At 38.9% G+C, this 11,652-nt stretch overlaps 1 protein-coding gene across 7 annotated transcripts in view; it reads right to left on the bottom strand.

The window, feature by feature from the left end:
• Positions 1–7,942: 7,942 nt before the first annotated feature.
• LOC137258337 (short transient receptor potential channel 7-like) overlaps positions 7,943–11,652 on the bottom strand; it is a 95,261-nt gene continuing 91,551 nt past the window's right edge. For 4 of the 7 annotated variants that reach the window (XM_067795982.1, XM_067795979.1, XM_067795984.1 and 1 more), the window contains exons 12-16: positions 11,158–11,356; positions 10,818–11,051; positions 10,087–10,230; positions 9,685–9,757; positions 7,943–8,975 (exon numbers count right to left, since the gene is read on the bottom strand). In XM_067795982.1, the coding sequence (XP_067652083.1) occupies positions 8,344–8,975; positions 9,685–9,757; positions 10,087–10,230; positions 10,818–11,051; positions 11,158–11,356 (1,282 nt within the window). In that variant the 3' untranslated portion in view covers positions 7,943–8,343. The remainder of the gene's footprint in view (positions 8,976–9,684; positions 9,758–10,086; positions 10,231–10,817; positions 11,052–11,157; positions 11,357–11,652) is intronic. The other 3 variants (XM_067795983.1, XM_067795980.1, XM_067795981.1) reach the window with 2 other exon arrangements.

The raw sequence follows: 11,652 nt of genomic DNA, 5'->3' as shown, positions 1-11,652 counted from the left end.
ATTTGATGTCAAACGTGGAATAGACATTCATTCAGTTTCTTTTTAATTTTAAATGAATTTGTACCTGAGTTCGAGTTCATAAGTATTGCTCTGATGTACATCTCTGTATATAGTGTCATTATTTATTGTGTGTGATTCAATGTCCCTATGGTGATGTTATTGTGACGGACACATGGTCACAGAGATGACTCCATCCAGTAAACAGCACGTGACGCTTAATTATAAATATAACTCACCTATATATATGAGGTTGTTCCTGGTCAAACACCTATTACCTGATTACAGGCCACCGCGGATAGAGCAGCATCGTCTGTCTAGTATCATGTGAGTACACTGCTTTTGTATGTAGCATACAGCATACAGGCTACATACCTGTATGTCGCAAGAAACATTTCAGATGAATTTCTGCTGGTAAAGGAACGAATTGTGTCACTGTGGATGCATGGATCATTTTTAACCTTAGATTTGTTGCTTTTGTTTTATTGTGTTGCGATGTTACAAGTTTATTAAAACAGTCTTCTCGTTCTCGTAAATTTCTTTAATTCGATTATTGTGTGTAAAATACTTTCAAAAAAACTTATTAAATCAAACAGAAATTCCTGTTAAGAATACTTGATGCTACAAAAGTGATTTGATTTTCACAACTGGAATCAAGACAGTCGTAATAGTTATTGCGTGGCACTTACTTTGACTTATGTCGTACGTGCCGCTTAAATTGTCGGAATGATATCTCTCACTATCTGGATTGGTTTAGTAATTGCTATGAATTATATTAAGCTATCATGTCTTCCCGAATAAAATTCCTATAAAAACACGAGGTTGTGAAAACTGACACTTTATGAAGTATCAAATATTCGTTCGGGTAATGAGCAGCACAGTTCGTGGATGAACAACATGTATTATGTAATTAAGATAATTCGTGTGTGCGAGCGTGGCTGCGAGACTATGGGTGAGTGTTGACTGACGCAACACTTAGCAATATTTCAACCCAACTGCTTCTAAGACATTAAAGCCGAACTTAACCAAAAACTATCAAAGTTATAAGAAGTAAATCGGCAGAAAGGAGTGGTAGAATGCCTGCAAACCTAAGGTGAAAACTACAGCTACCTGTATTGAATACTTTATAGTCTTGGATATTGGCTAGCAAGCTGAAACATGGGATGTATTGACCCTCACACTACATACAGCCGCCCATGGACAGCAATCACATGGAAAAGGATGTTCACGTCAAGTGATTTCTGTCTTGGTGATAAGATATCTTTTCCATTTCAGTTAAAAGCAAAACAGAACTAAAGGAAGCTTATATGCTGTGTTCCATCAACACTAGTGTTCTGAGGTCCGAATATCTAACTAACGTTCCAGTATTCATTTCGCCCAACCAAAATGATGGAAAATTCAAGCCTTGACGTTCTGAATCTCACTGCACTACAAGATCGACGAGGTCTGGGTGGTATTATTGTATATTCTATACTGCTCTTCGTCATAATCGGTGTTGCTATAATAGGCAATATAGCCGTCATAATTGCTGTCTACACCAATAACCACCTTCGAGAAGACCTGTCCAACATGTTCATCGTAAGTCTGAGCGTCACAGACCTCAGCTCAGCCTCCATAGTGATGACAGCCGCCCTTGGGTCAGTAGCTGCAGACAGATGGCCATTCGGAGATGGATGGTGCGGAGTCGTGTGTTATGCTAATTTCTGCCTTATCGGCGTGTCCATGTTAAATCTCTGCTGTATAAGTATCAATCGTTACATTGCAATAGTCCATGCTTTGCGATACAATGCACTAATGACGAAGAAGGTCATTTGGGGCATGATTGGGTACACATGGATCCAAGGCGTTACACTTTCCTGCGTGCCAAATGTAACTGGTTTGGTACATTACGATTACTGGGAAGCCATATGTTCTACTCCGTGGCACCGTGAACGAGCCAAACTTCTGATGCCTGTAATAATTGGGTTCAGTGCATGTTTCCTTTTGCCAGGCATAATACTATTTGCCTGTTATACTCGTATCCTTACTACTTTGAAGAAACAGGGACAAGCAATTCCTGCACATTTCCAGGGGAGCCAAAACGAGGCGGATGCCAATTCCAAGACTATCAGAAGCCTCATTGTTGTCGTTGTTGCTTACTTCATATGTCTTTTTATGTCCACGAAACTCTACAAAACCTCAGTGGAAGTCGATAATGCGTTACCAGGCTATGTCAACCTAACAACAAGTGTACTTGGTTACTTATCCAGTGCAGTGAACCCTCTTATTTATGGAATATTCAGGAAAGACTTTCGAAACGCTTACAAATTACTGTTTCTTAAATTTATTGTTCGCCGTTCAGTTCTTCCAATGCCAAGTCCAAAATAAAATGAGACAGAGAGCGAACCGGGTATTATGTTGCTTTGAACGGTAAATCATCTTATATGCTGGAGGAAGGTCAAAAACAAAGTGAACAGACCGCTGTCGTTTCTATGACACCTACAGGGACAGGCAGGACATAGTCAAAGTGTGAGTCACCCACGAATCTGTCAGAATGGCAGAACACATGTGAATCGGTAACGTGTTTGACGACAGAGTATCATCCAACAACAGCTGACACGTGACGTGGCGGAACAATCTATATCTCATTTGTATTGCCATGGGATTATTTGGCAGACTTATATCGTGTTGTCAGGTATATACTTTTGTACAAACTTGTAGAAATTATACCTGTAGTACCTGTGACCTGTTGTCAGGTATATACTTTTGTACAAACTTGTAGAAATTATACCTGTAGTACCTGTGACGTGAAACACCCAAATGTGTATGTCATATGATCCAAATGTCAGGCCTGCTTAATAAATGTTTAAGACGTGGGCGTTTGTTTGCATGTACGTTTAAAGTGAGTGAGTGAGTGTATTTTTACACAGCTTTTAGCAACACTCCCGCAATATCACGACGCCAGAAATGGGCTTTCCATATTATACTCATGAGGGGAATCGAACCCTGTTAATGTGCAAACATTTAACTACTGTGCTACCCTACCCCTGACTTTAGGGACCGACTGCAGAAATACAGGAGTTATTTCCGAGTGAACAAAAAAATTGTGTGCTTTATCAAGTAATTGTAAAAAGTTGTTTTGCTGATCGTCCAGCAATTTTATAACAAGGATGGCTCGCCACATTGTTCCAATGAATGTAATGTATCAATGTTGGCTATCATGAACGTCCAGCGGTGTTCCAGGAAACACATGGTTGGTGTCCCTGCATCGCCGTAGTGAGAATAGATCTACGCGGACTAAAACAATGTTCACTCAATAATTCAATACAAATACGCATTGTTTGTAGTTGACCTGAAACAAATACGTCCACACATTTCACTAAGGTTTGAGGTAAACAGTTTAAAAATACTCCACCTACAGTCACAGCACCACACGGCATCAGGGGACATCGTTACAGTCCTACCTCATTACTGATGCTTCTATCCAAATTCATGGGAAACCACATTGTTTATGACAGATTGTCTCGATGGTTTCGTTAACGGCTAGTAGACAGTAATCTATAATGCTGCGGTTGATATTAGTTTCATTGTACGCTACTGATTTGCACTGAAGAGGTTCATTTGATGTCCCACATCTTCTCACCTATATATACACCTATATGCGATATGTAATATACTTAGATGTTTCCGAATAGATACTGATGACCTGTGGGCACATAGATACCACGAGCAATTAATCACACCTACATTAGAGTCCTTTATGTGAGAAAACGATACCCTTTACACATAACAATCGAACAATAATCGAGTGTTGAAAGATGTCGTAACTAAACACTGTTTTATAACATATGGTGACTGGAGGGACATTCCAATTTTTATGCATCGGTGACAAAAATTATGTCCGGTGCATATCCCTATTTAACTTGAACGATACGTTCCCAGATGAACAGTTGACCATGCTTTGCCATCATCTGACGGTGATTGATAAACACATGCTCTGTGATCTCATGGTGTCAATCACTGGTATGCCTGGTCCAGCCTAAATAATTCACATACCTGTTGTAAAACTGCTAAATGCGGCGTATAACTAACACATATTCAATGTATAGTCAGAACTGTGCTATCGACTGTTAGAAAGGAAAGGGTTTTGGCACTTCTATTTCTAAGCTGGGAAGCTTTCATGGAGCTCCATTGAGAAAAAAACTGTCACCAATTCACCAATGTCCAGAAAATGGCAGTACGTTTCCATAGATAAAATACCATAACAGACCCGCATAATGTGACGTAATACTTATTAAATTTCACATGCATTGTAAAACCAGTTGACACAACTGATCTTGTAATCTCAAACAGTTAGTTTGATTATCGTAACGGAATTATCACCAGTTTGGATACATACGCTACTATTGGAACTGTATGTATTGAAAAGGTTGACATGATTTGCCAGCAGAAGCCTTGCTGTCTGGTGGTAAGCCAGGATGGTTCTCCAAGTCACAGCCGAATAAGTACAAAGCAGTAGGTGTATGTGTCATGTATCTTATAAATTACCCAGAACATCCGGAAGGCACATAGTCGAGAGGTGATTCGAGAGATTGCGCTTTAGTTGTTAACGCAATTCCTATTTGAGAGAATTTGATTTCATTTTTACAATTATGCTAATGAAGCTGATGATACTATTTCGACCTCTCTATATTTTATGGTTGCCCTGATGATATATTTTGGACTATTAGTTTTCCGGAGTATGATCTTTTCGTGTCCATTCGTAAGAAATCCACCCAAAAAAAGAATGTGTACATGTCACAGAATAAAATGCCCCTTATCAATATGGATGAAAATGACAAGAAAAGTATAATCACAGTATTCCATCCTGCATTACATATCATATGTTACTTTATCTTAGTTGTTACTCATTTTACTACATTAGTCGCTTTTCTCAAGCCGCTATTTAGCTCAGGTTTAGACTGGAATACTCCCAATTTCCTGCTGTGACGCGGATCCTCAGTGTTTCAGGGACAGTAGTACTATTTACACTTCTCCGCTCGTTGATAGACTTGAATGACATTTAAACAGAGGCTCAAGTCGGATTCAAGGCTGGATATGGCTATTATTGTTTTCATTTCTAGAACCAATATTAGGAGGCGTGTTGAAATATATTGTAGATGGATTTGGAAATCTGACCATGTAAAGAAAATATGGATCGAAGCAGCATAATGGCTTCATGCTGTTCAACTATCAGTAAACTTTACGTTGGAAAATGTTTTGAAAATGTTTTCCTTGGAATCAGAGGTGAAAATGATAATCCTATAAATGTATTCATTCTTCTGATTAAACACAATATATTCAAATGTGCTTCTGGAGACCATTTGCCAGATGTCAATGTTATTAAAAAGGAAAGTGTTAAGAACAAGATGCTACCAAATATCTCCATTTATCAAATGGTACTGAACAAATGTTGTTGTTTTTCAATTCTGGTCAACGTTACACTTGTTAGTATATATATATATTAGTCTTTAATTCTATGTACATGTTTTTCATTTTATGTACTCAGATGAATCGCACTGTACTGCTTGCAGTCTGCTTGTACCATGTATGCCTGTAGAAATATTGAAAATTAAAAAAATATATTGCAGATGAATATATCTGAGCCCTATCAAAACGAACATATTACCCTGACGATTATGTTGAAACGCCGAGAAGAATATATTGTCAGTATTTTGTACATTTCTTTACCTATGTACTGCTGTTCACCGCTGGTCTTACCTTATTCAAATATAATGAATGACTGGGGTTTATTGTTGCTTTGACATGCATGTGCATATGAGTAAATAAGTATTTTACTTAATCTAATCCATACATTCGCACTATTATCATGAACTACCGAAATGGCTTCCTTATGTACATCAGCATCGAACTGCCTGGCTCTTTTGTATAAGGCACAATATGAGCTATATATAAAGATGTTGGAAGTATCACAACTTGAAGTATATTGGCAGTTGTACTATATAGCCGAATTACTGAACTTCAGTGGTGTGGAGTATCGAGGCATGGTGCCATAACAATGCCACGATAATGAACACATATGGATATTCCTGGAGCAATAGGTGTCCCCAGTTTGCCAGCAGATATTGTTTAAAGGTTCCGGGTCACTGGGCCGTGCTAATCTCTTAAAACAACAGGCTATGTACTTGTTAGTTACCCGCGGGTTTACTACTTATCAGAGACTGGTCAGTATGCTGAAACTGAAAGCCAGCGCCCTGAACGTCGTCCACCAGCCTACACACGTCTTTACCGATTTTTCAGCCCAGAACATGCTGGTTGCCACTCTAATGTGTATAAATTTGGCAGTCTGATAAAGTCAGAACTACACAGAAATATCACTGATACAGTCACAAGATGGTGGTTGTGTGAGACCCAAGAATAAAGGTATCGCCAGCTTGAAGAACGGCTAGACGTCCGTAAGAGACTGCTGCAAAATGGTATCAAAACTCCTCTTGTTTACGTAGATAGTGTATCTCACCTTGGGGGATTATAAATAATGATACATGTGGTAATGTGTATACTGTGATATTATTATTAAATAATGTATTTTTATATCCTGATGCTGGTGCTAATATTGCCCAATGGCTTTATTTCATAATACTGTTTATGTTAACATGTGTTGAGATGGTTCATGGTGATGATAACGTTTATGTTGAAATACATGAATGAAGTCTAAGTCTAGTCTAAATACCCCGGCCTATATTACACAGGGAACAACTTGCCCTTGCACCTTATGTAGTATCAATATGTTTTTTTCCACGCCTCTTCCAGACTGGGGTAGTTAATGACTCGTTTCATTTTTCTTTGTCTACTTTCACTCATTTTTACAAGCGGTCGTGACATGTTTCTACAAAGCAATGTTGCTGACTGAGCACTTGATCATTTCATCAGTCTTGTTTCTGACATATACGTCCAAAGTGCAAACCTAGCACTGACTCCCTTCGCAGTTCGCCGACATGCTTTCGAATACCATGCTCAAGAACTTATCTTTGGGCGTTAAAGTTAACAGTAGAACATCGGAGTTTTAGCTTATGCCGATGATATTGTTTTAATTGCTGTAAATGAGAATGATTTGAATGTTATGCTGGACTGTTTTACATAATTGGTGTATATCCAATACGGTGATTGTAAACAGAGTTATATTCGAAGTTGTTCATTTTCAAGTTCCATCAGTTTCAAGTTCTCAGTTTTATTTGTATGCGGTGATACGGAATTGGAAACATGCGATGGTTAAAATTATTTAGGTTTACTTTTAACAGAACATTTACATTATTTACGTATGGCAAACTCTGTATCTATTTCCGATAGGCGGACAATTTGGTTGTTAATTAGTAAGAATATATTGTTTAGCGGTTTGCCATATCAAACATATTGCAAGTTGTCTACCATTAATTATGGTGTATTGATGCAGGGCATTTATAAACGTTCATGCATAGAAACTGTGCAAAACCGTGCAATGAATTTAGTTCTGGTTTTACGTCAATATGCACCAACTAATGCTGTCAGTGGTCTCATGGTTTGGTTCCCATCCATTATTAATCAGTGGCGAGAATTATCTATATTATTTAAACGTTTATGCAGTCTAGATCCATTCCGTATAACAAGCAAAGTTTTCGTTTGGGGTAATGTATCTGCTGCTCTAAAGAGACGGAACTTGAATTTTATACACCTTATATTTTCTGATCTTGGGCTCAACCATTTCAATACAATGCATGGTGATTATCATGAAATGCATATTAATGATCATATTGTTTCGGAAGCAGACTAAGTAAACTTAGTCTCAGTACTTTTCGTTACTCCACCACTGAGTCTAACAAAACCTTATGGGAGATCGCGTCAGGTGACCTTTGAGATTGACCAATCAGAACACAGCTTACCAAATCGAATCATTCAAATCGTTTGAATGACACAGAACAAGTAACAAATCTTCAATATTCAACAACTTTTTATTTCTGGTTCACAACGAACCACATATATTAATCACAACAAAACGTCGTATCACACAGAATCATCACAGCTGTGGGTGACGAGTGGTCAGACAATTGTAATCTTGCACACTCATATCCTCGTTCATAACGTTCAAACTTAAATGTTTACCTAAACTTCCTATAACCGACTAAAAACGTTGGGTGAAGAAACTTTAACAATTGTGCTATAAATGAATCCATTTTCTTAATTTGGAACAAATTATTAATTTCAGAATCTAAAAAAAATATAAATCATAAATTACAAATCATAGTTGCATATCATCTGTTCTTTTGGCATATTCAGGCACTTTATAATTTATTTCGTTTCGATTTTGACTTTCTCTATTGATTATTGAATATCTCAAAGACGGTCATCATCATCCTCTGTAGCGATTGGTGCACGTGGACACGTGACCTGCACTTCAACCTTTGATACGTCAACTGATAACGGCCTAGTTCTGGTGTCTGTGTCAGACACATCTTCTGACGACGATTCATCATTTGTTGACGTGGTATCCAATTGTGAAACTGGAACGCTATCAGCCAAAGGATGCGAAAACGTTTCAGTGACACTTCCTCCGTCAACGTTTCTGGAGAAGCTAACCCGTTCCGATTTGGCTTTATCACTCTTCGCTTCTTTTGATTCCTCGGGAATTCGTCTCAGTCTCGAAGACCGCTTACGTAATGCTTTCTCGGTAGACCCTTCCGCACTGTCATCTGTGACGTCATAGCTCGTGCTCTCAAGAGATACCTGCTTCAACAACTTCACTCGGTCACCTGAGTCAACGTCCAAGCTCAAACTCGAGTCAACAGATGTTGTTCTAAGAATTCGGCGCAGGAGTACTTCCTGTTGCTGCGCTAGTCGATCGATCTTGTCATTCAACTTGTCAAGTGCGTTGCCGGTGTCGGTCGACTCACGGTTGCGGACAGACAGATGATTTAACATCTCATAGCGGAAACTGGATATATCTTGCTTTAATTCATCAAAGTCGCCTGCAAATTTATACATGTCCATTAAACTATGTCAACATAAAACAATGTTGTTTACACAAGTTAATATTAACACAAAATTTACCTTAATTTACAATCTAGCCATATAGAAATTGATCTATTTAACAAAAATAATATATAGATTAGAAAGAATTAATAACATATTTTACGTTATAGTGTAAGTTTATCAGTTGTAAATATGCCTGGTTTAAACGAGTACTCCTGACAGTTATCTGAAATTATATTGATATACACTGACAATGTGTAAATACGTTCACTATAACAGATCTGTCAGTCTATAAAACAGTTTCTCAGCGTTGTTATGCCAACCACATCATTACAACAGGATAAACGGAGAGGGACAACAAACGCATTACGCAATCGAACCAAGAAGAAAAAGGCATACAGAAAGTTGGACGTACATTTTCTCGGAATTTCTTAAAGGGTTTTATTAAATCATAGATCTGGAATTTCGAAAGGTTTAAAATGTCAAAACTTTAAGCAGATCTCTCACAATGAAAACATAATGTCTTAGAATCCTTAACAAATAATGTTTCTCTATTGACTTCTGATAAAAAAAATTCGGAGTTTCAGATGTAAAAACTCTCAAGTTGAAATCTTTAGGGCTTCTTTTCACGGTACGGGACAGAGATACAGACTGACAGTAAATGTTAGCAGCTATGAAGAAGGGATAAGTTAAACCAATGCCTACATGTACCTTCCGCACTGTCCGTTTCGCGCTGTGTGTCGAAGATGTAGCGCTTGACAATCCTTTTCATCATACGCTGAAAAAATACGAACATGCTTAGATGTGTATTAAACAATTAGAAACCGTCAATGTGTGAAGCCTATTTCTGGTGTCTCCGCCGTGATATCGCTGGAACATGGCGAAAAACGACGTAAAAAGATACTCACGAAAGTGGATTTATACTGTCTGGTAATACGTGACTTCCTCATGAAAACACAACGCCACTCAGAGGGTGATCATATGCGGTATATGCTGCATTTTTTTATCGACGCTTAATGATATGTTTTATGTTCATGGATTATCTTTCTACCGGAAAGCAGACAATACACAGTGCAGGTTGAATGTTACACTACACGGCTGCCTTACCTTATAAGTGAGATTTTCACTGAAAATATTGGGGTCAGAATCGTTCCGCACAAACCCATTAGTGGTTGCCATACGTTCCCGAAAGTGCTGGATACCCGGATTCCGCATAGTGCCGCCATTTTGCCAGTCTGTTGGGGGAGGGTCCTGGAACAGTAGTTTTAAATGAGAAGGATAAGAAAACAAAGACCTATCATATTGTTTTCCCCTGTTGTCAAGATGTGTCACTGCCTAAAGGCCTCAGATTGGTCCACTGTTAGCCCGGTGCCTTTCTAACTGATGTTCATAAAGCATGGGCCGTGGATGTCATACGTAAAGTCTCTGGACTTACTGAGAACATCAGTAGTAGGTGTAACTATCGATTGGATTGATTTGGTTTTAGTGGATACTATGATCATGTAGAATATTCGAATGGGCAACAAAACTATGGCGAAGACAGACTGTAGTTAAGGTATGTAGAGGTCCTGATATAGCATGACATATAAACAGAAGGTGTCGTCAAATACATGGGGTGGGGTGCCGGGTGTTGACAATGACCAAGCTGAAGACACGATTTCGATTCCTCGCATGGGTACAAAGACAAATTGAATACGAAGTTTTGAGGGATCATTCAAGACGATCATCAGCAGGATTTGCTATTTTGTATTGGTTTTGAATCGAGGATGATGTAGAAATCTAATCAGTCTCGATGAATTATTTTATGTCGAGCAAAGAAACTGTCCTTAAACACTCACCACCGCCGCACCAACCTGTGCGAACATCTCGATGTCTTTGATGCGGCCGGGATGGTGAACAGGAGGGGGGTCGTCCTTGCTGCAGCAGAACAGTCTGAAGACGAACCTAGCGGCGTAGTAGGCACACTTGGGGGTGGGGACGACGTTGAAGGGCACGGGGAGGGTGGAATCGTCTTTGATATACTCCATGTACAACTTGCTGCGGGCAAATTTCCACTCCGTATCGGCCTGAGCCTAAAATGTACATGAATACTTGCTTACGTTTGTAGGCTCGTGCATACGTGTATTGTAACTGTCGGAAAACCAGCAAAGTGCTTCGAGTGCCCAAATGTTCACCTACCTGAATAATCTCGAATGACCGAGTCATCATGGCAATAAGCATGTTGAGGAGCACGATGACAATGGCGACGTTGTAGGCCCCGAAGATCCAGTAACCAACATTCTGAGTGAAGTAATTGTTGAAGTCCCCTAGTTCAACCGATGTGTGCTCCCCCCGACCCAACATTGACCAAAACACTGTCCGGAAGGTTATGTCAGGTCTGAAACGGATGTTAGAAAATGAACATTCCATGTTTGTCAAATATGATAATTAGCCCAAGGGTATGCTCATCGACAATTTGGTAACAGTGTCCATGTGAATGAATCAATGCATTGTTATGAAAAAGATTCTGTTATGCATCTACTCTTTGGTTTTAAGTGGCGTCTACATCTCTACAGAGTATCTGCACAGTTCGCAGAAATCCATTTTCATCTAGGGTGCAAAGTATTGTTCGAATTATTGTTTATTCCGTGAAAACCAGTAGTGGATAGCATGAACAACGATAAAATAATAAGT

Source organism: Haliotis asinina, chromosome 12 (assembly GCF_037392515.1).
Source record: "Haliotis asinina isolate JCU_RB_2024 chromosome 12, JCU_Hal_asi_v2, whole genome shotgun sequence".
NCBI lineage: Eukaryota > Metazoa > Mollusca > Gastropoda > Lepetellida > Haliotidae > Haliotis > Haliotis asinina.
Note: the sequence above shows the minus strand (reverse complement) of the source record. Positions and strands in the feature narration are given on the sequence as shown.